Below are 22,858 nucleotides of genomic sequence, written 5' to 3' on the forward strand. Positions count from 1 at the left end.
TAGATAGATGATAGATAGATAGATAGATAGATAGATAGATAGATAGATAGATAGATAGATAAAAATATTACACATCAAATGGCCCCCAGAATAGGGCTATGCTTATATTAGCTTTAGGTTAAGTTTGACAAGTTACAGAAAAGCAAAAATTCTACAGCCAGAGATGACATCATCTTGCCTTGTTTCCTAGGCTCAAGATCTTACAGCAAAGTTAGTATCAAAATGATATATATTTGGACGTGTGTGTGTGTGTGTGTGTTCGGGGGAGCTTTAAGAAAAGCAACAAAACCAAAATTATGTGCAGGGCCTTGAAAGCTCTAATGCAAAAAAGAAACATGGGACTGGAACGTCATTTGATTCCTGATGGCCCTGCCTGCTTCTCGTTGCTTGAGTTTCCAAGTTGTCTGTTCCAACCAACAAGTGAAGCCATCAGACTCTTGTTAAACACTGAGTGAACTGGTATGCTGTGTTTAAAATGTTTGTTATTAGTTGGGCCTGATGTCACAGGCCTGAAATCCTTGTCACTTAGGAGGGAACCAGGAGAATCAAAAGTTCAAGATCAGCCCAGGCTACAAAGTGGGTTCAAGGTCAGCACTACAGAATAGGTTCAATGCCAGCCTAGGCAACAGAGTGTGTTCAAGGCCAGTCTAGACTACATCTAATACCCAAGGTCCCTATCTCTTCGTCTCTGTACCCAGAGATCTGAGCCACAGATGACCAAGATTTTACCTTTAACAAATATGAGAAGAAATTAAAGACATTTAAAAGCAAACTGTGTAGACAGCTGGTATAGTCTGAATCCAAACTGTTCATACCCATAGACAGGGTTATGAACACTTGGTCCCCACCTAGAGTTCTGCTTGTGGTTGTGGAACCTTTAAGAGGAGACACATTGCTGGATGAAGTGGGTCACTAGGGGTTGGAGCTTGAAGGTCTACAGCCTGGCCCCACTTCCTGTCCACTCTGTCCCCCATGAGCAGATGTGATGAGACCAGCCATCTTCCTGTTCCTGCCACCATGCCATCTCAGCCATGATGTATCCCTCCAGAACTGTGTGCAAACATAAACCCCTTCTCCTTTAAGGATATTGTATCATAGTGGCAAGCAAGTAACTAGGACAGCAGGACAGTGTCAGCTGATAGACATCTTCTGTGTGTACCACTGTTTTAAGATTGTCAAATTGTGTGGACACAGGCAGGCTTGAAGGGTTCTATGTAAAGCTTTGCCCAAAAGAGCCATGGAGACGAACAAATAAGGGCACATTCTACTCACACAAAAGGAAGCACGGCCGCCCACAGGAGCGAAGAGCTGGTGTTCAAGAGCTTCTCTGGGCGCTGCCTGGGTCTCTACACAGGTATCCTCACCCCAGTTCCAGAGGCGGGTGGCACGCCTTGGGTTGTAATGCCAGCCATATCCCTCATTCGCTGGGCAGTTGGGGAACCTTTCTAAGCATGTGTGCTGTGGGAGCTCCTTCCGTTCCTTCAGCCAATAGCCTTTAAGATACCAGCCCACTTGGGCGTGGTCTCATAAAAGCAGCTATAAAGCCTGGGCTTGCTTCGAGCTCTCACTTCTGGCTGCTAGACTCTGTTCCTGTTCCCCCTCCATGCAGAGGACTGTGATCTAGGACAGTGATCTGTAAGCCTTCCCTAAATAAATAACCCTTTATTACACCTAAGTCTGAACTAGTGTGGGATTATTTTGTATCTTCATATAAAGGAAATATTACTGCAGACTTCACAGGGTTGAGGGAGGGCCCAACACGAAGCCATCAGTCAGTCCCAGGCCTCGCACCCCATTAACGATACTTGTCCTCGTTATTCCCAGTACTCAGAAAGCTCAGCCCACTCCTCCCCATGCTTGGGGCGGGATTTCCTGCTGTTGGGCACTCGGGAAGACACGGAGGACTCAGACTGCAGCAAGCATTGTCACAGGGTGGGACTCCTGTACCTTCATAGCCTCTATGTGGGAACCCGGGACTGAAATCTCTGAGCACACTCCTTGGAAATGATGGGAGCGCTGTCCCCTTTGTCTCCCTTTCCTTTCCTTATGCCCAGGCTACAGGTAGATAGTGCAAGCTGGAGTTTGGTGAGCTCTGGAGGCCAGCGCCCCCTGGAGGCCAAGAGGTCATTAGCCGCCATAGAGAATCTGAGGGAAGACGTGTCCCCACCACCAGCCCAGGGGCATCTGGGTCACTGCAGGAGCTTCCTTCAGATCCACCAGCTCTGAGGGCAGCACATCTGAGTCTGACGTCTGTGGCAGTGACCCCTTACCTCCTCGAAAGCCTCACAACCTGACACCACAATGTTTGGCCTGAAGTTTTCCATCGTCACTTTCTTCTTCAGCCTGGTGTTGAGATCCACTAAGGAGGCTTCAGAAATCATGTGGATGGGGCTGCAGTCTGGGTAGGCTACCTGTTACAGGACACAGCACAGTCAGGCCTCCCGGCTCACTGGCATTGCAGCCCAAAGCTCAGCAGAGCCCAGACAGGAAACCTCTCAAGTGTGGAGGGGGAGAGCTATATTCAGGAGAGGCAATTGCAGGAGGGGGTTGGGGAGGCTCATAGACTGGATGTCCTAGAATTTATTAGGTAGATCAAGCTGTGTTTGAACTCACAGAGAGCCATAGCCTCTACCCCAGGAATGCTAGGATTGGAGGTATGCACCACCACACTGGGGGACTGTTATTCATCAGCCTGCTTTCCTTCCTCATCACACAAGGAAGAGTCTGCTGCCGATGGAGGACATCCCAGCAATGGTTTCATTAGCACCACCATCTGTCCGAAACCTACTAATCACCAGGAGATACCTGACACTGCTTTAGGTGAGGAACATTGGTGACAAAGCAAATAACACTATCACGAATAATATTAATAATAATAGATAAGCGTGCCTTGGCTTTGGATGGGAATCCCCGAGGGACCTAGTGGCTGGCTGTAGCTTTCCTGCCACCACTTGCTGGCCTATGACACAGCTGTCACATACACAGGCAGTGAAGGTGGCCTGGAGAAAGCCTGCATCGGGAAAGGCACACTTAGTCCCAATATTTCACCTTCACTTGCAGCCAGGCTTCTTCTCTTTCTTTCCTCTCTGGGACACGATCTCACCTTGAGCCCAGGCTGGCCTTAAATTCACAGTAATCCTCCTATCTTAGCCTGCTGAGTGCTGGGTACGGGCATGAGCCACCACACTCAGCTTCCAGCCAGTTTCCTCCTGAGTTCCCATCTCCCCACAAGTCAGCCCCGGCTGTGCCCTCCACACATCTCCCATACCTAACCCTCCAGGCGCCTCGGAAGTCCCAGCACTGAGACAGCCTTCAACCCAAGTCCCTCTCCATCCTTAACATGCAGGTTGTACCCTGGACCACCCTCCTGAACCACTGAAGCCTCCCAAAGGGCTCTATGGACAGAGAAGAAAGCACGGAGGACCCAGGGTAGGAGGTAGAAGGAAGGAAGACCATACGCTCACCTCATAATTCTGGAGGTAGCTTTCAGAAGGGTACAGTTTCTTTGTTGTCCTTCCTTTCATGCTGGTATCAAATTGAACCAACCTGTAGGGTTGTGTCTTCAGGTAGTTGGTGAACCACTGGGCCACCTCATCGCCACAATCTCTGCCTTTAATGTCGAGACCGAATAGCCTGGGAGGGTTGCAAGAGAACACCGGATTACTTGTGTTGGCACTGAATACACCAACGGCTGCTAAGAGGTCTTCAGAGAGGGGCCAGGAAACAGCAGAAGGTCCAGCAAACGCTCTGGGGAGGAACTCTCCAGCTCCCATGGCTACGAATCACCTAGACACTTGTTCAGGCGCAGACTCTGGGCCACTGGGCTGGGGTTGGAACCTGGAACTTTGTGTTTCTGACACACTTCTGAACACCTACATCGCTAGGCTTCCGGACCATTACAAATCCCAATGATTTGGGTTTCTTTCTGAAGGGGGGAGGGTTGCCTGGAGCAGGTGCACCTTTGGTTGGAAATTCTCAGACCTGGTTCAGATTGGTCAGTTATTCCCTTGGTCTGTTGGCCTTAAGTAAACTTAACACTTCTGCCTCTCCCTCTGTCTCCCGCTGTACACCGGAGATAAGCGTGTTATGCCTACCAACTGGGAAGGGGTGAACACAGATGTGATCATACTGTGCTCTGCTGTGCGCCTGGCTTGCTTTCAATTGACTTCTCCATATTAGCTGTTAAAATTGTGTGACTTTCGCACACAGATTGATATGCAAATATTTCCATCTAACTTCATTGCCTTGAATTACATAACACCAACTTTTAAAATGAGACTATACTTGATTTTTTCCAGTGATTTCTAAATGTTATCAGTTTGATATCCACCATCATCCATTTTCAAAATACACAAATAAGATTTGCTCTAAATAGACCAACTACTGTTGTTATTGTTGCTGTTTTCGAAACACAGTCACTGGTAGCCCAGGCTGGCCTTGAGGAACTTGCTATGTGGTAGAGGCTACCCTTGAACCTCCTATCTCTCGGTGCTGTTCCAACATGCTGAGAAATGGTAGAAACACATATGTACATTCATCTTTTCTTACATAATTTTATATTTATATTTGACTATTGATCTCTTAAAGCATTCCCCTTGAACTGATAAAATTTTGTTTCTTAAGGACACATATGTGAAAGAATTTGGGAGAGATTAAATTATCTTTAAATTTTTGATTTGTAAGTAACTGATTATAATAAAATGGGTATGTTGCAAATTTTTGATGATCTCTAAACATAAACAGCAGATTTCAGTTGAAATTAACTTATTAATGAACCCTAAGAATATCCACGAATCTTACTTAACTCCAGACAAGGCTTAGTATCAATTTATTTCTTCTCACTCCCCTTAAGCAAGGTCTCACAATGTTGCCCAACCTGGCTCCAAATTCACAATCCTCCTGCTTCCACCTCCCTAGTGAATCACCAAGCATATTTCCTTCCTTTCTTTAACAGCCCTGAGAACAAGGGGCAATGAATGATTGTCTACACCTATAACTCCAGAACTCCAAAGGCTGAGGCAGGAGGATACTGCGTTCAAGGATAGCCTGAAATATATAGCAAAACCCTATTCATTGTTATTTTGAGGGAAAGGTATTAAGACAGGGTCTCACTATGAAGTCTTGGCTGGCCACAGACATGCTGTGCAGACTAAGGTGGTCTCAAACTCACAGATATCCTCTTGTTTTCCCTCCTGAACTCTGGAATTAAAGGCAAATGCCACCACACCCAGCTACTTTTTAAATTTTAATATCCATTTGTTTATTTTTATATTTACTTAATTGTTTTGAGAAGAACATTTAGCAAATCTGTGTTTTTCTTGCACAGGGGCCAGGCTAATTGACTCTGTATCATTGCAATTCCAGTAGATGTATTGCAAAAGGAAGCACAACAAAATTCTATTTTAAAAACAAACAAACAAACAAAACAAAACATAGAAATGAGGTCTGGCTAGCCCAGTGGTAAAGTACTTACTTAGCATATACAAGGCCCTGGGTTCCATTCCCAGCACTATAATGGGGGGGGGGCATGAAAAAGATGGTCCCCAAAGGGAGTGGCACTATTAGGAGGCATGGCTTGTTGGAAGAAGTGTGTCACTTTGAGGGGTGGGCTTTGAGGTGTCTTGTGCACGAGCTTTACTCTGTGGGACAGTCAGACACTCTCTGTTGCCGTCTGGTCAAGATGCAGCCAGCACCACGTCTGCCCGCACACTGCCATGCTTCCCACCGTGACGATAATGACTGAGCCTCTAAAACTGTAAGCCAGCCCCAGTGAAATGTTTTCCTTATAGGAGTTGCCTGGACATGGTGTCTCTTCACAGCAATAGAAACCCTAACTAAGATGCGGGGGCTCTGGTGCAAACTATGGATTTAAGGATCTGGAGAAAAGTTTGCCCTGCCCTCCCACGCCATAAGAACTGCACAAAGGCGCACACACACACACAGAGCCTGTGCGAATGCTGTGCCTGTGCCAGTGGGAGGATGCCCGAGGTGATGTGTGCAAAGGGGTTCAACAAACACACAGAATACTCACTAAATAGTTGAACTTCTGAACTCCTGAAGGTTCAGAATCCTCCCTGTCCCAGAGCTGGGATTACAGGCATTACCACCACAACCCCTGTTGCCAAATCTTGACACCCTTCTTTTAAGGCCTGTAGCGGCGTAAATGAAGGCAGACAGAAATTGTAATAATATATTCAGCTTTAATTGGGAAAGAGACTTACAGAACCCAAGGTTCCAGCGAAGAACAGGAAAGCAGAAGGGGTGGGGGAGAGCACACCAGCAATATTTATTAGTAAAAAATACCCTCAGGCGACCCCGCCCTACAAGCAAGGTGATTGGCTGGGGCTACCCCTACATCTCCCCCTTTTGTCTAAATAAGATAGAGCCAAACCAAATACACCTATATACAATAGGAACAAATAATAAATACACTAAACATTTTATTTCAAGGAGTCTAAATAATGAAGAGAGTAACTACAATTATCTAATCTTTAACTCCGTCAAAGATCTGAGAAGGGAATTAATATTACTTAAAAAACGAGAGATATCCAAAATGTGCAACAAATGACAGACAAGTAAATAAATAAATGCTACACGTGTACTGGTCTAGGTAGCCTACACTGAAAATCCATACCTTGGAGCTGGCAGGACAACTAAGCAGGTAAGGGGATTACGGACAAGCTGCACAAACTAAGTTCAATCCCTGGGATCCCACATGGTAGAAGAGAACTGACCTCACCCAAGCTGTCTTCTCAGAAGACACAATGAGAATGTCTGTAAGGGGGCTGGAGATGACTCGGTGGTTATGAGGGCTTGCTGCTCTCCTGGAGGAGGGTCAGTTAGCTCAGCATGGCCTGAAATTCCAGCTCCAGGGAACCTGACACACACACGGGGTATCTATACTCTCTGAGGGCACCTACACCATACTCGCCCACAGAGACACACACACATCATCAAAACTAATTAACAAAAACTTTAAAGAAGACTCACAGAGTATTGTTCATGTCATATAAGCACAAAGAAAAGAATGAGCACACGGGTTGCCACCGACTTACACAGTGGAAGCCACACGGTGTAACACACACAGTGCACACAGTGGCCAATGGTAGGACAGGGGTGACTGATGGCTGGGGGCTCCTAAGCTACCTGAGGCCAGGGGAGCCAACCCCAAGATCAGAGGTCTGGACTCTAGTCCCACAATCGCCAACCTCCAAGGAAGGGGCAGAGGCTGAATGAAGGTTGAGTCGATTGATAGTCGACAATTTTATCAAGGATGCTATGTAATAAAGTTTCCATAAAAGCCCAAAGGACTAGGTTCAAAGAGTCGGCCAACGCTGAACACCTAGAAGTGTGTAAAGGGAGGCACACCCAGAAAGCACACGAGCGTTCAGCTCCCTACCTGTTGGGCTCATCTTGCCCTTAGCCCTTAGAACATCCTTCACAAGCACTTGGTAAACAAGATTCCCAGTTTCTAAGAGACACTCTAGCAATGAACAGAAGCCAGGGAGGGGGTGTCCAAAGCTAGGAATAGACTAATGGGACCAAGTCCTTAACCTGTGAGAGCCGATGCTGACTTCAGGCAGATGGAGTCAGGATGGATTGCTGGGTGCTGGCTGGTGTGTGCTGGAGGAGGTTGGCTGGTAGAGGGAAATACATACTCACTGAGGACACAGAGGTGACACACTCTCTGTATTAAGAGTGAAAAGCATGCCTCTTGACTTCTGTGGCGGCTTGAATGAGAATAGCATCCATAGGCTCATACGTTTGATTACATGGTCCCCAGTTGGTGAAACAGTTTGGGAGGACTTAGGAGGAGTGGCCTTGTTGGAAGAGGCATGTCACTGAGGGTGTGGGCTTTGAGGTTTTAAAAGCCTGCACCAAAAGCCTGCATCAGCCAGGCGGTGATGGCGCTTGCCTTTAATCCCAGCACTAGGGAGGCAATGGCAGGTGGATCTCTGTGAGTTCAAGGCCAGCCTGGTCTACAAGAGCTGATTCCAGGATTAAGCTTGATCCCTCCACTCTCAGCTATGCTCCAGCACCATGTCTGCCATGCTCCCCGCCACGGTGGACTCACCCTCTGACACTGGAAGCCCCAACTAAACACTTTCTTTCATATGGTGCTTTAGTCATGATGTCTCTTCATAACAACATAAAAATAACTAAGGTATCTTCCTATCTCACCAACTTTTTTTGTTTGGTTTCTCTGTTCAGTTGCAAAGAAATAAAACTTCAGTTGGACTTTGCAAAATTGAAGCTACTATTTTCTTTTTTTATTTTTAGGGAAAAAAGATGGACAACTGCCACTTCTGCGCATAACAATTATACCTACATATGTGTGTGTGTGTGTGAAATTACATATAAAAATCAAATGTTACTTAGCTAGTCTTTCTTTAAGTCTTTTTTTAATTTTTATTTATTCTTATAACTTAGTTAGCTTTAAGGCTAGACTTCAAAGGCTTTTTGTTAGACCAAAGATAATTTCTTCCTTCCTCTCCCATTAAAACATAAGCATGGGACCAGTAAGATGACCCAAATGGTAAAGACGTTTGCCACCATGCTGAAAACCTGAGTTCAATTCCCAGGCCCCATGTGGTAGATTAACCAACTCTCTCAAGAACTGACTGCCAGGGGAGCCTACTCCAAAATCAGAAGTCTGGATTTAGCACCAGCTCATTCCCCTCCCCTGCCTCCAAGGGGCAGAGGCTGTTCAATGGTTAATTATTTTTATCAATCACACCTATGTAATAAAAGTCAAATAATTATTTTGATCAATCACACCTATATAATAAAAGCTGAAAGGGCTTGGTTCAGAGAGCTTCCAGATTGCTTAGCGCACACATTGTTGAGCTCACTGTGAAGCTGGCTCCAAGGAGGTGAGCCTCCTCCCCCATTTCAGACCAGAGCATGAGTGTCTCAAAGCGCCCTGTGGGGACCACTGTCCTGGGACGTGCTGCCCCCTTCCACTGTGGTCGCGAGGAAGAAACATCCCGAGAGGGAAAGCACTATGCCCTCGAAACAGCTCAAGGTAAACCATTCCCAACAATTGCCACTATTGTTTATCTAGCAATATAAAAGTGTAGGCAAATGGGAAAGAGAAGGCCCAAATACAGCCACAGAGAAAACACTCAACTGGGAACTCCAGCTGACTGTCAGAGGTCTCTGTTGGATGTTAGAGGACCCCATTTGATGATGTCATCTCCGTCTGTTGCTCCTTGATCTTGTACTTGGAAGCTCCACCTGGGAGAGGTTCTGCTCTGCCTGGGACCCTCTATTGGGAACTCTAACTGATTGTCATAAAGGGGCTTCCTGAATTGGTATCTGCTGGATGTATGAAGAACCCAATTCGATGATGTTTTATTATTGTCTGACTGTCTATCTGTCCGTCTGTCTGTCTCTTGCTATTTTTTTTTTTTTACTTTGGCTTGACATAGACTTAGTAAACTCACTCATTCAAAATCCAGAGCATGGCTGCCACAGATCATTCTCTGGCTGGTGCAGAGCATGGTACGTAGGGGGCAGCATGCTCAGAGAGTACACAGGGGTTCCACCCCCCACACCTTGCACTTCATCTGCCACCTTCTCCTTAGCCTTGGAGTGTCTTTTGCAAACAACTGGCAAGTGTGTTTGCTGACTTCTGTGAGGCATTCTGAGGAACTGAACCCAAGAAGGAGGCTGTGGGAATCAAGTCACAGTTGGTGGGTGGGAGGCTCAGGTAGCTAACTACTAGCTCTAGCTAGCACAGATACTAGTGTCAGACTTGGAAGGTGTGGGAGCCAGCCATGATAAGCTAAGTATGGGCAGGTCACCCAAAGGAAGTTCTTTACTTCCAACCATCATCACCTGCCAGAGTACAACTCAGCCATCAATAAATTTAAATGGAAGCCTGAGTCTCAGAAGTTTACCCTGAAGTAAATGCCTGGCTGCAGAAAGAACCTCAAACTAAAATTACCAGAGCCCCACCAAAGCCAGACCATCCAAAGGAAATACCTAGCATTCCAACCGCTGTGGATAGGACCACCTGCCAGCACACACTCACCAGGACACTCCTAGACAAATGTCAGCCAATCAGGGGTCCTGAACCTCAGAAACCCCTCACCCCCACTTTTACTATAAAACCCAACTCTAACTGAGCTTGGAGCTCTCCGTTTATTCTAATATGTTGGACATGCGGAGAGAGTTTGCAAACTTGCATAAAATAAAGGCTCTTTGCTTTTTTACATATGGGACTCGGTCTCCTTGCTGGCTTTTGCGGAGACTTCGAGGATTTGGGCATAACAGGAGGCATTCTCAAGAGACCAGTCCTTACTCTGCTTACTGAAGTCCTTACTGAAGCTATCTCCTGGCAGATGGTGTTAGACTTGGATTGTGGGACACCACCTGATGTCCGCTGGAGAACTGATCACTGGGAGAGAAACACCCAAACATTTGGAGCCCAGCTGATGTATCATGGCCACTGGTGCAAACTACCCACTTTCTTCCTGTCTCATGTGACCCTGTTTTCCCTTTTCAGTTACAAAAAAATAACTGGATTGGACTGTCTGGAGTCAATGTCATTTTTCTTGTTTATTTTTGGGGGAAAAGTCTTAAATACATTTAAGAAGTCAACCAATACTTGTGTACCTAATTTATCTGGACTTAAATTTCAAGTTAAAATAAGCCATTGCTCAGCTTGTCTTTAAAGCTAGACTCCAAAGACTATTTGTTAAGTCTGAAGTTTTCTTTCTTCCCCCTCCCTTCAAAGGCTAGCAGCAGGCCCTTTTCATCATGTAGGCCAGGCTGGTCTTGAACTCAAGGGCCTTCTGTCCCCACTTCCCAGGTACTGGGATGCGGGCACGTGTCACCACACCCACTACACGCGGCATTTTCAGACAATAACCACTCAGAGATCTGCAATACCGAGTAACACTACTGACCATTAACTGCCCTAACATTTCAACACTGGTCTGGAGTGAGGGCTCAGTGGGTAAAGGCTCTTGCCATCCAGCCTGACAATGTGAGTTCAGTCCCTGGGACCCACATGGTGGAAGGAGAGAACTGACCCCCTCAAACTGTCCTCTGACTTCCACATGATCTCTTTCCCACAAGGTCTCTTCTATCCTTGGCATCCAGGGAGCATCTGAGCCTCTCCAGAGCAATCTCTGTGAACAGGTGAAGACCCGTGGAGAGAAAAGTCGCTGTGGGTGAGAATGAGCCGGCCCCACCCTGGGAACAGACTCACACACCCATCACACACCCATCACACACCCATCACACACCCATCACACACCCATCACACACCCATCACACACCCACAAGTTCTCAATTGCAATATAAACGGCATGCTGATTTTTCTCTTCAAAACCGGTCATTTGTGGAAACTGTTCCTCCTTCCTGCACGCAGGGAATAAAAAAAGACTAAAGAGGTGCATGGACTGCGCCCCAGCCGCTCACTGATCTGCTCCCCTCCCCTCCCTCCCTTTCTCCCACCTCCCACTTCTCTGTGGGACGGCGTGGAGGATCAAAGTCTGCTTTCCTCCTATGTAAACTGAAACTAGGGATGTTCATCTACAGGTTTACTGAGGCACACTGCACTCAGCAAGGAATTGCTTTAGAATTTGGGGAGTTAGGAAGGATGAAGGATGGATTTCAGCTCCGACGTTCTGAACAAACATGAGACTCAACTATGAGCCTAAGCGCCTTTGGATTGTACCTGTTTCCTCAGGGTTGAAAGGCTAGGTTGAGGCATGGTACTGCACACCATTAATCCCAGCACTCAGGAGGCGGAGGCAGGCGGTTCTCTGTGAGTTTGAGACCAGCCTAGTCTAACAGAGTTCCAAGCAAGCCAGAAATGCACAGTGAGACTCCCTCTCAAAATAGAAAAAAGAAAAGCTTGGCTGAGGGCTGAGTGCACCATCAAGGGCAGAATGCTCACTTAGTGTGCCCAGAACCCTAATCCTTACCCCAGCATTCACCTGGTTACCAAGGGACCCAGGACATTGCATCATCCCACAGCAAACACCTAAGTTTCTGTAATTTCCCAGCATCAAAGAGCAAAGCCTCCCAGCTTTAATCTTCAGTATCATGCATGCACGCACATACAAAAAGAAAAAAAAGAGTCTGGCAAGACCCAGCAGGACATAGGTCACAGAGAGAGGGCCCAGATACAAACAGATGCCAAGGCCTGAGGCCTCACCCCTGCCTGCACACATACCCCGCCCTACGTCCTCAATCTCAGCGGCACACTTCAGAGGCTAGAAAGTTCCAGTGTGCTCCTTCACCAGCTCTGAGCTAAATGGGTAAAGTCTCCAGTAACTTCTCTCATCTGGGTGGCGGCTAAGAACTCTCAACAATGTCTCTCCAAGGGCTAGCGAGTCGACTCAGAGGGTTAGGGCACTTGCTGTCAAACCTGAAGACCTGAATATGATCCCCGGAACCACAGGGTAGAAGAAAGGAACGGATTCTTGTAAGTGGCCCCCTGGCCTCCACACCCAAGCTGTTGCATGGGTGGGCATTAGGAAATAAACCATTTTACACTTGGGCCAGCCAAACATTTTACTTCCCTGTCTTGGAGGCCTTGGAGAAGGGAAAGTCACTCCTATGGCCAGCTAGAGACATATTCCTAGCGACAATGGTCTTGGCACACGCAAGCATGACTTGCAAACCCTCCTTTATTGAGTCCTTACCTACAGGGAACAGGAGTCAGGACTACAAGCCACACAGCTGTTACATCCTAACGCCCCTGCCCCACAGCACTGAAGTTATTCTAATCAGCCAACTGAACCCTGCTTATTAACCCCTTGCTTTTTCCTCCTTCCTGCCGAAGCCTAAGCAAAGTCCCTGGGCTGCAGTTTCCCCTTCCTCGAGATTCCTCTGGCCAGCCCCAAGGTTTCTGTGTTAGCGCTACCTATGTCTAGGGACCCGTCAATGTAAGGGACCGTTTTCCTGTGTGACAGTCATCTGCAACTCTTTCCATAGCTCAGTTGGGACAGTGACTGCCTAGCGCACATAAAGATCAGGGTTCGATCCCCAGCACCAGACAAACTGAGCATGGTGGTACAGGCTTGTGATCCCAGCATTCAGGGGGTAAAGGCATAACGGTCAAAGGCTCAAAGTCATCCTTGGTTATGTAACAAGTTGGAGGTCAACCTGGAGGGTCAGACACCCATCTCCAAAGTAAAATACATAAAAGCTAGTCCTGGGCACCCTTACCGGTCACTCACAGTTGAGCACACCCTGTAGACTAACCATCTTCAGCATTTTCCTGCACCAGAGCCTTGTTCTGCAGTTCTAACATGAATCATAACACATGAAAGGAAACCGCAGGTCCGTTGCAGCTTCCCCACTGCCCCCCGAGCAGCGCACCTGCAGTCGTGGATCTTATTCGAAGACGGCAGCTTGATAGGCAAAACCATCGGGTCCATGCCTGGGGCTTCCAGGGTCAGGTAGTTGTTCTCTAAGGTGATGGAGACCAGCACGAGACGAGGCTCCTGGCGGGCAGTGACCATGTGTCCATCCTCCTTAACCACCATCCAGAACCTGCAGAGAGGCAGACAGGTGTACGCTCAGAAGTCTTCCCCGACCCTCGTGAACTTCCTTTAGCTCTCCCTCACCTCGGAACCATCCACCCATCCTGCTCGGAGAGCTGATGGCAGATCCTGCAGGTCTCACTAGATCCTCTTATTGGCCTCAGAAGGAGCGCCCTCCAGGCCTTGGGTGAAGTCCTTTGTCACCTTAAGAGGCAGCAAGAAGCCCTCATCAGATGCCATTGTGTGGTCCTAGATTCAATAACTCCCAGCATGCCCCATCCCCAGACAAGACTTGGTACGTACTCAAGCAGACACTACAATCTCTAGTCCTTCTCAGCTTCCAGCCACCCAGAACACCCTCTCGGCTTTAGCACTGTGTAATGAGTTGGAAACCAAGGGCTGGTGTTAGAAGTGGGAGGGGGTGCTCAGAGGCTTCCTGCTGAGTGCTGTGACTGAATGGCTAATGGCAGCTGCACTGAGAATTCAACCTTGGGTTTGCACAAAACTGGTACGAGTTTAAAGGTTAATGTAATGGTTGATCTACGGTCCACTTGACAGGATCTTGACTTGCTTCTGGGTCTACCTGAGGAAATGTCTTAATTAACGGAGGTGCAAAGACTCGCCCTAAATATCCTGTCAACCTTCAGGGTACTTCTTTTATCTTGTGGACATAAATAATTCCCCATGAACAAATGATCTGCTGTGTTCTGCTAAGTCTGAGAGAAAGGATGATACCAGAGAGTGGGGTTTCACAACCAAGTTACCCCACCTAGGCCTGCAGTAAGCGTCAACACCCTGATTTTACAGTTAAGCATGCACGGCAGATGGACCAGTGTCCAGGAAGGGCTAAGCCTGAGAGAGGAGATGGAGGGGGAGGTGGGGGATGAGAACGGGAACAAACACTTGGCGGAAGGGGGTCCCCTTTATCAAGAGGTGACAAATTTGTGCAGGAGAAATAGACAGCTGGCTTCAAGGAAGGGTCTGGACAGAGAAGGTGATCAAGTCACGGTTGGCTACTTAAGGACATTTACAAGGTCAAGGAAGGAAGCTACTCCCAAAGCAGACAGCCTGTGTTAGCATCTTCTGGGAGGACCTTGAACACCTCACAGCTCAGGGAGCTGAGCTAAGTAAGGTAAACACACCCAGAACACTTGCAAACAGCTCCAGGAGTTGGAGGCATTGAACAGAGGAAAATCCAGACACAGATTGAAGAAAGGGGCTCTTCCCCTGCCCTCCAGAAACACCAGTAACCAGGCTGCTCTCGGGGCAGAAAACAAGTCATTAAGCAGGGTTCAGGCTGACAAACTTGCTTTCAAATATTAATCATTCTCTGATAAATAAAGCTCAGGTTCAATTTTTTTCAAACAAAACTAAGGCGCAGAGAGGTTAAATACCTTTGCTCAAGGCCCCCTGATCCTGTACACTTCTTACGTTTCTGTAGCACACAAAAGTTTCATGGAAAGAGTGAGTGCTGTTGTCGCCTAAATCTGAATTCAAAACCCCCAGAACAGGTCGGGTTTGTGACCCCAGGCGACATATCATCCTATCTAACACTGTTTCTTAGGTCCGAGGGATGGAAACGTTTGTATCTAATGCATAAAATCAACTTTAGATGGCTAACTTACAGGACAGATTTAGCCCAATGTCAATCATACATTCATTTCACTGACTTTCCCTCCGCCCAGGGCCATACCATCTTAAGTATGTATTGCTAATGCTGAGTGTGGTGAGGACCTGGAATTTCAGCACTTAGGGCACAGGTGTGTATCCCTGGGAGCTCAAGGCCAACCCTGTCTACGCAGCAAGTTCAGGCCAGCCACAGATACCTGGTGAGATCCTCTAGAAGAGAGAGAGACGAAGAAAGAAGGGGGAGGAAGGAATTTATTGTTCAAAACAAGAGAAATAATACCGTTCTATTTATTTTATTGACCCCCTCAGGAAGCAGAAAAGCAAGGAGAGCAAAGGATACATTTTCTCTCTACCCTAACAATATTTACAAGCAAGTCATGATAATCTTTTTTTTTTATTGAGAAAAGGAAAAAAAGTTTCAGCCTCCTCCCACCCTTCTCCCCCTCTCCCCACTCCTCTCCCCCTCCCTCTCCAGTCCAAAGAGCAGTCAGGGTTCCCTGCCCTGTGGAAAGTCCAAGGTCTTCCCCCCTCTGTCCATGTCTAGGAAGGTGAACATCCAAACTGGCTAGGCTCCCACAAAGCCAGAACATGAAGTAGGATCAAAACCCCGTGCCGTTGTCCTTGGCCTCCCATCAGCCCTCATTGTTCGCCATGTTCAGAGAGTCCGGTTTTATCCCATGCTTTTTCAGTCACAGTCCAGCTGGCCTTGGTGAGCTCCCAATAGATCAGCTCCACTGTCTCAGTGGGTGGGTGCACCCCTTGTGGTCCTGACTTCCTTGCTCATCTCCCTCCTTCTGCTCCTCATTGGGACCTTGGGAGCTCAGTCCAGTGCTCCAGAGTGGGTCTCTGTCTCTATCTCCATCCATCACCACTCATAATTGGTTTCTAGCCATAAATAAGGGTCACGGAGTCTACAATTGGTGAACCTAAAGAAGCTAAATAAGAAGGTGAACCCAAGGAAAAACATATAGTTATCCTCTTGGCTATGGTAAGTAGACAAAATTGCCAGGGAGAAAATTGGGATCTTGGGGGTGGGGTGGGGTGGGATGGGGGTAAGGGGAGATGGGGAGAGAAAAGTGAGAAGGGGAGGATGGGGGGAACTTGGGGAAACAGGGTGATTGGGATAAAGGAAGGTTGGATAGGGGAGCACGGAAGCACAATTCTTAGTTAAGGGAGCCACCTTAGGGTTGGCAAGAGACTTGAACCTAGAGTGGCTCCTAGGAGCCCAAGGCGATGTCCCCAGTTAGTTCCTTGGGCAGCTGGGGATAGGGAACCTGAAATGACCCTATCCTATAGCAATAATGATGAATATCTTGCATATCACCATAGTCATGATAATCTTAATGATGAGCACAACATCCTCTGGTGATCTGAAAAACACAGGTTGATAGTGGTTAACTGTGAGACGCCTTCAAGTTCTTTAAAAAAAAAAAAAAGAAAGGAAAGAAAAGCCAACAAACTGAGTTTATTTTTGTCACTATATTCTTAGCAACTATCACATTGTCTAACTTGCAATCCCCCTGCCTCAGCCTCCTGAGTCAGCACAGAGGGATTTTTGTCACATGGCTGACACTTCACAGCACATTGATGTTCTCACCGTTCATCAAGGAATGGAGCTCAGCGGTGTACTCGGTTTATTTTGAAATGATTAGTTCCTTAACTAAGAATGAGGAAGACACAAACTTCAAAAAATGACCAACTTTTAAAATCATCTTCTTTTCAGGAATTTGCTTGTATGAAGAAAAGCAACATATTGGTCTAGCGTCACAGTGCAGTCTCAGGCTTGTGTGAAATTGAGGAGATTTAAAGAAAATCTTCACATTAACCTACGTGTGAAGACAAGTTCAAACCTGACACTCTTGAAGGTAGACATATGAAGAACTAGGTTGACTTCTTTGATTTTTTTCTTGCTTCCTCCTTCTCTTTTTCTATTTCAGTTACCTGCAATTCGATTTCTTTGGCACTAAGTATCTTCAAAGGAAGGAAAGCAGCCCGGCCAGCCTCCTCGGGCCAGCACTCATCAGCACTGAGCTTCAGCACCTCCGGTGAGTTGGACAACATCCAGTACCCAGTACCCAAGGTCTTTCCAGCAGCAAGAACAAGTTCTTATCCTTCTTACTTGAATAAGCTTGAAACATCCTTGCCTTCGCAACAGTGGCTGTAAACTCCTTTAATTGCAGCAGAGGAATCACCCGGGGGAAATCAACACGCTACAAAAGTTGTCTTCATTCTAGGTGATGGGGGTTTATTTGCCCAGGACAGGGACTCTCGGAAAATGAGAGCATTTTATTTTGTTTCAGTGTACAGGCGGGAAGTTTACAGCCCCGGCTGGCCTTCACCTATGCCAACTTGGGAATGACCTTGAACTTCTGCTCCAGCTGTCTGGAGCGTTACAGTGCCTCGCTTCTGTGCAGGAGGATAAAATCCAGGGCTACGTGCACACTAGGCAACACTCTCTCTTACGACAGAGCTACACCCCCAGCCCCTCAGGAAAGGATAATTTAAACAAACAACCCCCCCCAGCATTAGAAACTTAGTATGAGGGTGAGGGATAGAAAGGCCCATGAGCTGCAAAGCCCACGTGGGAAACATCCAGATGGTATTTTCCAATGTATCAGAGCCCGCATTTCTCTAGGCCAACAGTCATCAAGTGTCAGTACACACAGGTGTCCTGGGATGAACACCGGGCAGCAGATGGCCTCTGCTATGGGGTTCCTTAAATGACCAATCTGCAAACTCCCTCCTCTGCCTAGATATCATCGGAGCACAACTACCATGTCCGCCACAGAAGACATCCTAATTATAAGAATGAAATCTGTGTGCTCAGCCTGGTGAGGACCACCCACCTGTAAGAGAAGGGTACGGGAGGCAGCCTTCCCTTTGATAACATAAAAACCCCAAACCGGCTGTGGGGTGAGGCTAAGGAGCTGCAGATTGGTGGGGTGCCCTGCCACCAGGATCCATGTGATGCTGAATTTGCCTTGGGGAACCACTTTCCTACCCCTAACAATACCTTTTGAGGCTTGAGAAATATCTTGTGCTCCGTTTTGCCCTTTGACCTAGGCTGTCCAGGAGTTCACCCTTAGCCCCAGTAACAGCTGGACCTGACACAAGCCCAGGCTGGCCCCCCTTCAGCACAACCCTCACCCAGTCTGGCTGAGCCTGTTTCCTCATTTATGTGTTTGTTCTGCACCAGGACAAGCTGTCTTCGCTTTTCTTCATTCTAACCTCCTTTATGACTGTTTTACACACCGGTTTGTGACTAGCTCCCTGCCCCTCACAGCACCCACCCCCCCCCACACACACACCGCCATCTGCTACCCCCTTCCCCCACCCCACAAACTATGTAATTTCGTTCCTTTCTCATTAAAGTGGTCACGAGAACTAGAGGGAAGGAAGGACCTAATATTCTTGAAAACATTCAGCCAATGGCTTTTTGTATTTCTAGTTTCCTACAGTTAGGAGAGTCAGGCAGACAACAAGGCTGGTCATGGGACAGAGGAGTCTCTAGTCCAGGAGTCTAGGACTGCCCCAACCCACTTTTCCAAAACTACCTTGGCTAGAAGCATAGTCCTCGCAGCTAAAGAATCAAAAGACCAGGGAATTCTGGCAGCAATTCGAGTTTCTCTTGATAGCTAAGCAATCACCTATGCTGAAAAGGGTGGGAGCCAAAATCGAGGCGCTCTGCTACCTTCTAGAGAAAATTTGCATATCGTAAAACTAAAATTCTCCTCCCAGAAGGCCTCCCCACTACTATTTTTTGAACTTACAAACTATGGTTTCAACTTGAACATGCTCACAAATGTCCCCAGTGTGACAGTTGGTGACAATTCTTTCCCATGTGTGCTTGAGTTTCCCAGACAAACCGTTGCTTTCTTGGTTTGTGTGTGTATGGGGGGGGGGACGCAGCTTGCAATGTGGAACCCCTCTCTCTAATTACACCAGGCTTCAGCACACAGTTTGCACTTTCCGATGAGCACCCGGATCGAGGTCTCACACTTCCGAGCCGGAACAGGCAAGGCCCTACCTCCCTCGCCCATGCCCATGTCATTACCTGTCGCGCACTTTGCCGCAGCGCAGTCCCATGTCGGTGCACTCGGTCTCGGACACCGACACTCCCTTGCAGGACTTGATCGGGTAGATCCACACCTTTGACACGGTCCCCACCTGCTGCAGCTGTCGGCGCCGCCTGGGACGCACGCGACGCCAGGCCACCGTCCCCAGGGCCACCGCGGCCAGTCCCAGCGCGGCGACGCCGAGCCAGGTGGACCGCGGCTGCCCGGGGAGGCCGAGGCGAGCCAGAGCCGAGGAGCTAGCGGCACCCATGCTAAACTGCTCGGTGCAGGCCTGAGCTTCTGAGTGACGGTGGCGAGGCGGGGCTTAAGGCTTCGGGATGTGTGGGAGGAGCCAGAGTTGGCGCAACCGCACTGCCTGGGAAACTTCTATAGCTGAAGTCGCCACCGGTGGAGGAGATGGCAGTCCTGGGGCGGTAACTCTTATTTTGCTTTTGTTTCCCCTCTTCACCTCTTCACCTCATCCAATCCCCACCCCCGTGCAACATGACCTTCCAGCCCTCCACAGTCGTTTACCCTTTTGCTTCTAAAAGGAGCACCCTTAGTTGCGCGAGAAGTTGCACTAAGGAATTCCGCTGGACGAGGAATGGAAGGTTTTGAGGGAGCAACTTTGGGGCAAGTCTCTGGAAGATCGCGGAACTTTCTCGAATGCTCTCCTTAAACCTCTGCAGGTAGAGACAAGTCGACTGGAGCATCTTCTAGCAGCGTGACCCAGGGTTACAGGCACATGGGCCACTTAAGACCCATCTTGAGGAGGCGCCGAAGAACTTTCTAAAGCAGGATGTTAAAATCAGGCTGCGGTAGGGGAGTAGCTACGAGTTCAAGACCATCGTGGACCATGAGAGCCAGACCCTTATCAGAAACATCAATGATTAACTCATCCGCTGAAAGAGATCCTACAGATCAAGGTGCCGGCTGGCAACACTGAGGACTTGAGCTCAGTCCCGGGGACCACGTGGTAGGGGACGGGAGGGGAGTAGATCTTACACACATGCACACACGGGGGATACCTACAAAAAATAAAATTAGGGTCTGGAAAAATGGCTCAGCGGTTAAGAGCAGTGGCAGCTCTTGCAGAAGACCCAGGTTAGACTCCGCTTACATGGCGTCTCACAACTGTCTGTAATTCCAGTTTCAGAGAATCCAGCACCCTCTTCTGGCCGCTGCCGATATCCGGAACACTGGTGATGCTCAGGCATATACATGCAGGCAAAACACCCACACACTTAAAATAAAATTTAAAATTCTAAGGACTTAGAATTTTGAAGTATTCTTCTGTCTCTTGCACTGTCACCAAACAGTAAGCCTTCAATCTCTTGGCAGGAGTGTGTGGTGCAGTATTAAAGTGACCTATATATAGGTCACCTCCATGACCTAGAGCAGTGGTTCTCAACCTTCCTAATGCTGTGGTTCCTCATGGTGTGGTTACCCCCAATCATAAAATTATTTTGTTGCTACCACTTAACTGTAGTTTGCTTCTGTTATTAATTATAATACAAATATTTGATGTGCAGTATATCTGATATGTGACCCCTGTGAAAGGGTCGTTTAATCCCTGAAGGAGTTGCAACCCACAAGACGGGTGGCTGGAATCAGTGGATTTCCTGTGGGGTGGGGAAAGTCATTCCTGCTGCTTCTTTACCTGTTTGCTCTTTTCACATGCTAATTTTGTGAGGTTTTCCTGGCCTCACTCTGCCCCGCTCTCCAGTCTGAGCCCTCCCTGCCCACAAGCTTCTGTCAGAGTTCCCTGACTGTAAAGTCAAGGCCCACTTTAGATGTGGGCCTCCTGCTGGGGTAAGTGTCTCTTTATTTCAAACAAACAAACAAATTAAGATGGGTCTCACTGTAGCCTTGGCTGACCCAGAACTCAAAAGATAGACCAGGTTGGACTCATGTTCATGGGGACCTGCCTGCCTCTGCCTCCGAACTGCCAGAATTAAAGGTATACGCCATGATACCAGGCAAAATAAAATTGATTTGTTTTTATTTTATGTGCATGAGTGTTTGCCTGTATGTGTGTCTGTGCACCATGTACATGCCTGGTTCCTGGAGAAGCCAGAAGAGGACACCAGTCTCCGAGAACTGGAGTTACAGATGGTTGTGATCCACCGTGTGGCTGCTAGAAACTGAACCTAGGTTCTCTGTAAGAACAGCCAGTGCTCTTAACCACTGAGCTGTCTGAGCCAGCCTTGTGCCTCTTTAACTTACCTGTTCCTTTCAATATATGCACTGATCATTCACCAGGTTTTTCCTAAGGTTTAAAGCTTAGATGAAGCACCTGTCCATCTGTGTGACTTGACAGCTCCCCTGCAAGTCTATGGGACAGTGACTGACAGAAAAAAAACCTGGTCAAGACATGAAGCAAATGAATTCCAGGATGTCTGCATTCTCAAAGGACTTGAGCCTGTGTGTGTGTGCGTGCACGCATGCGTGCGTGTGTGTGTGTGTGTGTGTGTGTGTGTGTGTGTGTATGTGTGCGCGCCCATGCCAGAATTAAAGTTATAAGCCAGGATGCCTGGCAAAATAAAATTGATTTTTATTTTATGTATATGAGTGTTTGTTTTACGTGCATCAAGTGTGCCACAGCTTGAATGTAGAGGTTCGAGCGCAATATTAACTATTGATTTTTACCTTCCACCTTGAAACAGGGTCTCTTGTTCATGACTATGAAGGCCAGGCTATGGCCCTAGAGTTTCTGGCTCATGCCCCAGCACCTGGTTTTATATGGATTCTAGGGATCTGAACTGAGGTCCACAGTCTTACATGGCAAACGCTTTACCCGCCGAGCCATCTCTTCAGCCCAGGACAGAGCTTTTGAATGGTGACTTAAGCTTCAGGATGAATGGGACAGAGTAGAGAAAAGAATTCTGTACAGGAGCAGCACAAGTAATGACCTGAAGAAGCTGAAGGAGAAAGACTGAGACACAGTTGGGCAGGCACCTTTGCTCAGCTTCGTTAGAATGTTCCAGCGCATTCGATGATAGGGAAAGTGAAGGCAGAGGGACGCGTGACTTGTCATGATACCCGGGAAGCAAGGACGGAGGTCACCTGACTGCTCTGGGAATGAACAATTGAATAAGACCCAAATCCCGGCTCCAGCTGAAGTCATCCCCAGTCAGGGGAAACACTGAGGACAGGTGTGGACTAGGTAACAGTCAGGAGATAGAAGTAACAAGACGAGGTGGCTCCCGGCTCCACAGCACAGCAATCTGGGACGGATGTGGATGAGCCACGACCTCGTTATTGCGAATGAGGCATTTGCAAAGGGGTTACTATCCATTCACCGCACTGATTGTGTCAGAGGAGGTCACAAGTCACAAGTCAGTATTTATGTCTCAGAAGGGCCTGCTGATGTCTGAGGCACCTGCTGGCTTCATGAGGAAGGATCTTGTCAGGCAGGGGTCATGCCATTTCACTGGTTGGAGCTGGCATAGCTCACATTGTGTTGCACACAGGGCCTTGGAAGAACCTGGCCGGATATAGCCCTCCTTCTTCCTTTCTGCTTTCTCAGCATCCATATGTATCCTCGCATCTCCAGAGGCCAACATCAGCAACAAGCTTCTTGCCCTGGGGAAGAGCTGGGAGAGAGAGGCCACAAGCACCTATTGCATCAGACTGTGACTCCAGGAGGGGAACTGAGCACAGCCCTGG

General features: G+C 47.9%; 1 protein-coding gene and 1 pseudogene across 1 annotated transcript in view; both read right to left on the reverse strand.

Annotated features, from left to right (window-relative positions):
* Mtarc2 (mitochondrial amidoxime reducing component 2) overlaps positions 1 to 19,552 on the reverse strand; it is a 40,080-nt gene extending 20,528 nt beyond the window's left edge. Inside the window, exons 1-4 of the mRNA XM_075989392.1 lie at positions 19,189 to 19,552; positions 13,342 to 13,515; positions 3,465 to 3,633; positions 2,271 to 2,411 (exon numbers count right to left, since the gene is read on the reverse strand). Of these exons, the coding sequence (XP_075845507.1) occupies positions 2,271 to 2,411; positions 3,465 to 3,633; positions 13,342 to 13,515; positions 19,189 to 19,460 (756 nt within the window). The 5' untranslated portion in view covers positions 19,461 to 19,552. The remainder of the gene's footprint in view (positions 1 to 2,270; positions 2,412 to 3,464; positions 3,634 to 13,341; positions 13,516 to 19,188) is intronic.
* LOC142859289 (U6 spliceosomal RNA) lies at positions 5,291 to 5,388 on the reverse strand (annotated as a pseudogene).
* Positions 19,553 to 22,858: the final 3,306 nt, after the last annotated feature.

The sequence above is a fragment of the Microtus pennsylvanicus genome, chromosome 10 (assembly GCF_037038515.1).
Source record: "Microtus pennsylvanicus isolate mMicPen1 chromosome 10, mMicPen1.hap1, whole genome shotgun sequence".
Classification (NCBI taxonomy): domain Eukaryota; kingdom Metazoa; phylum Chordata; class Mammalia; order Rodentia; family Cricetidae; genus Microtus; species Microtus pennsylvanicus.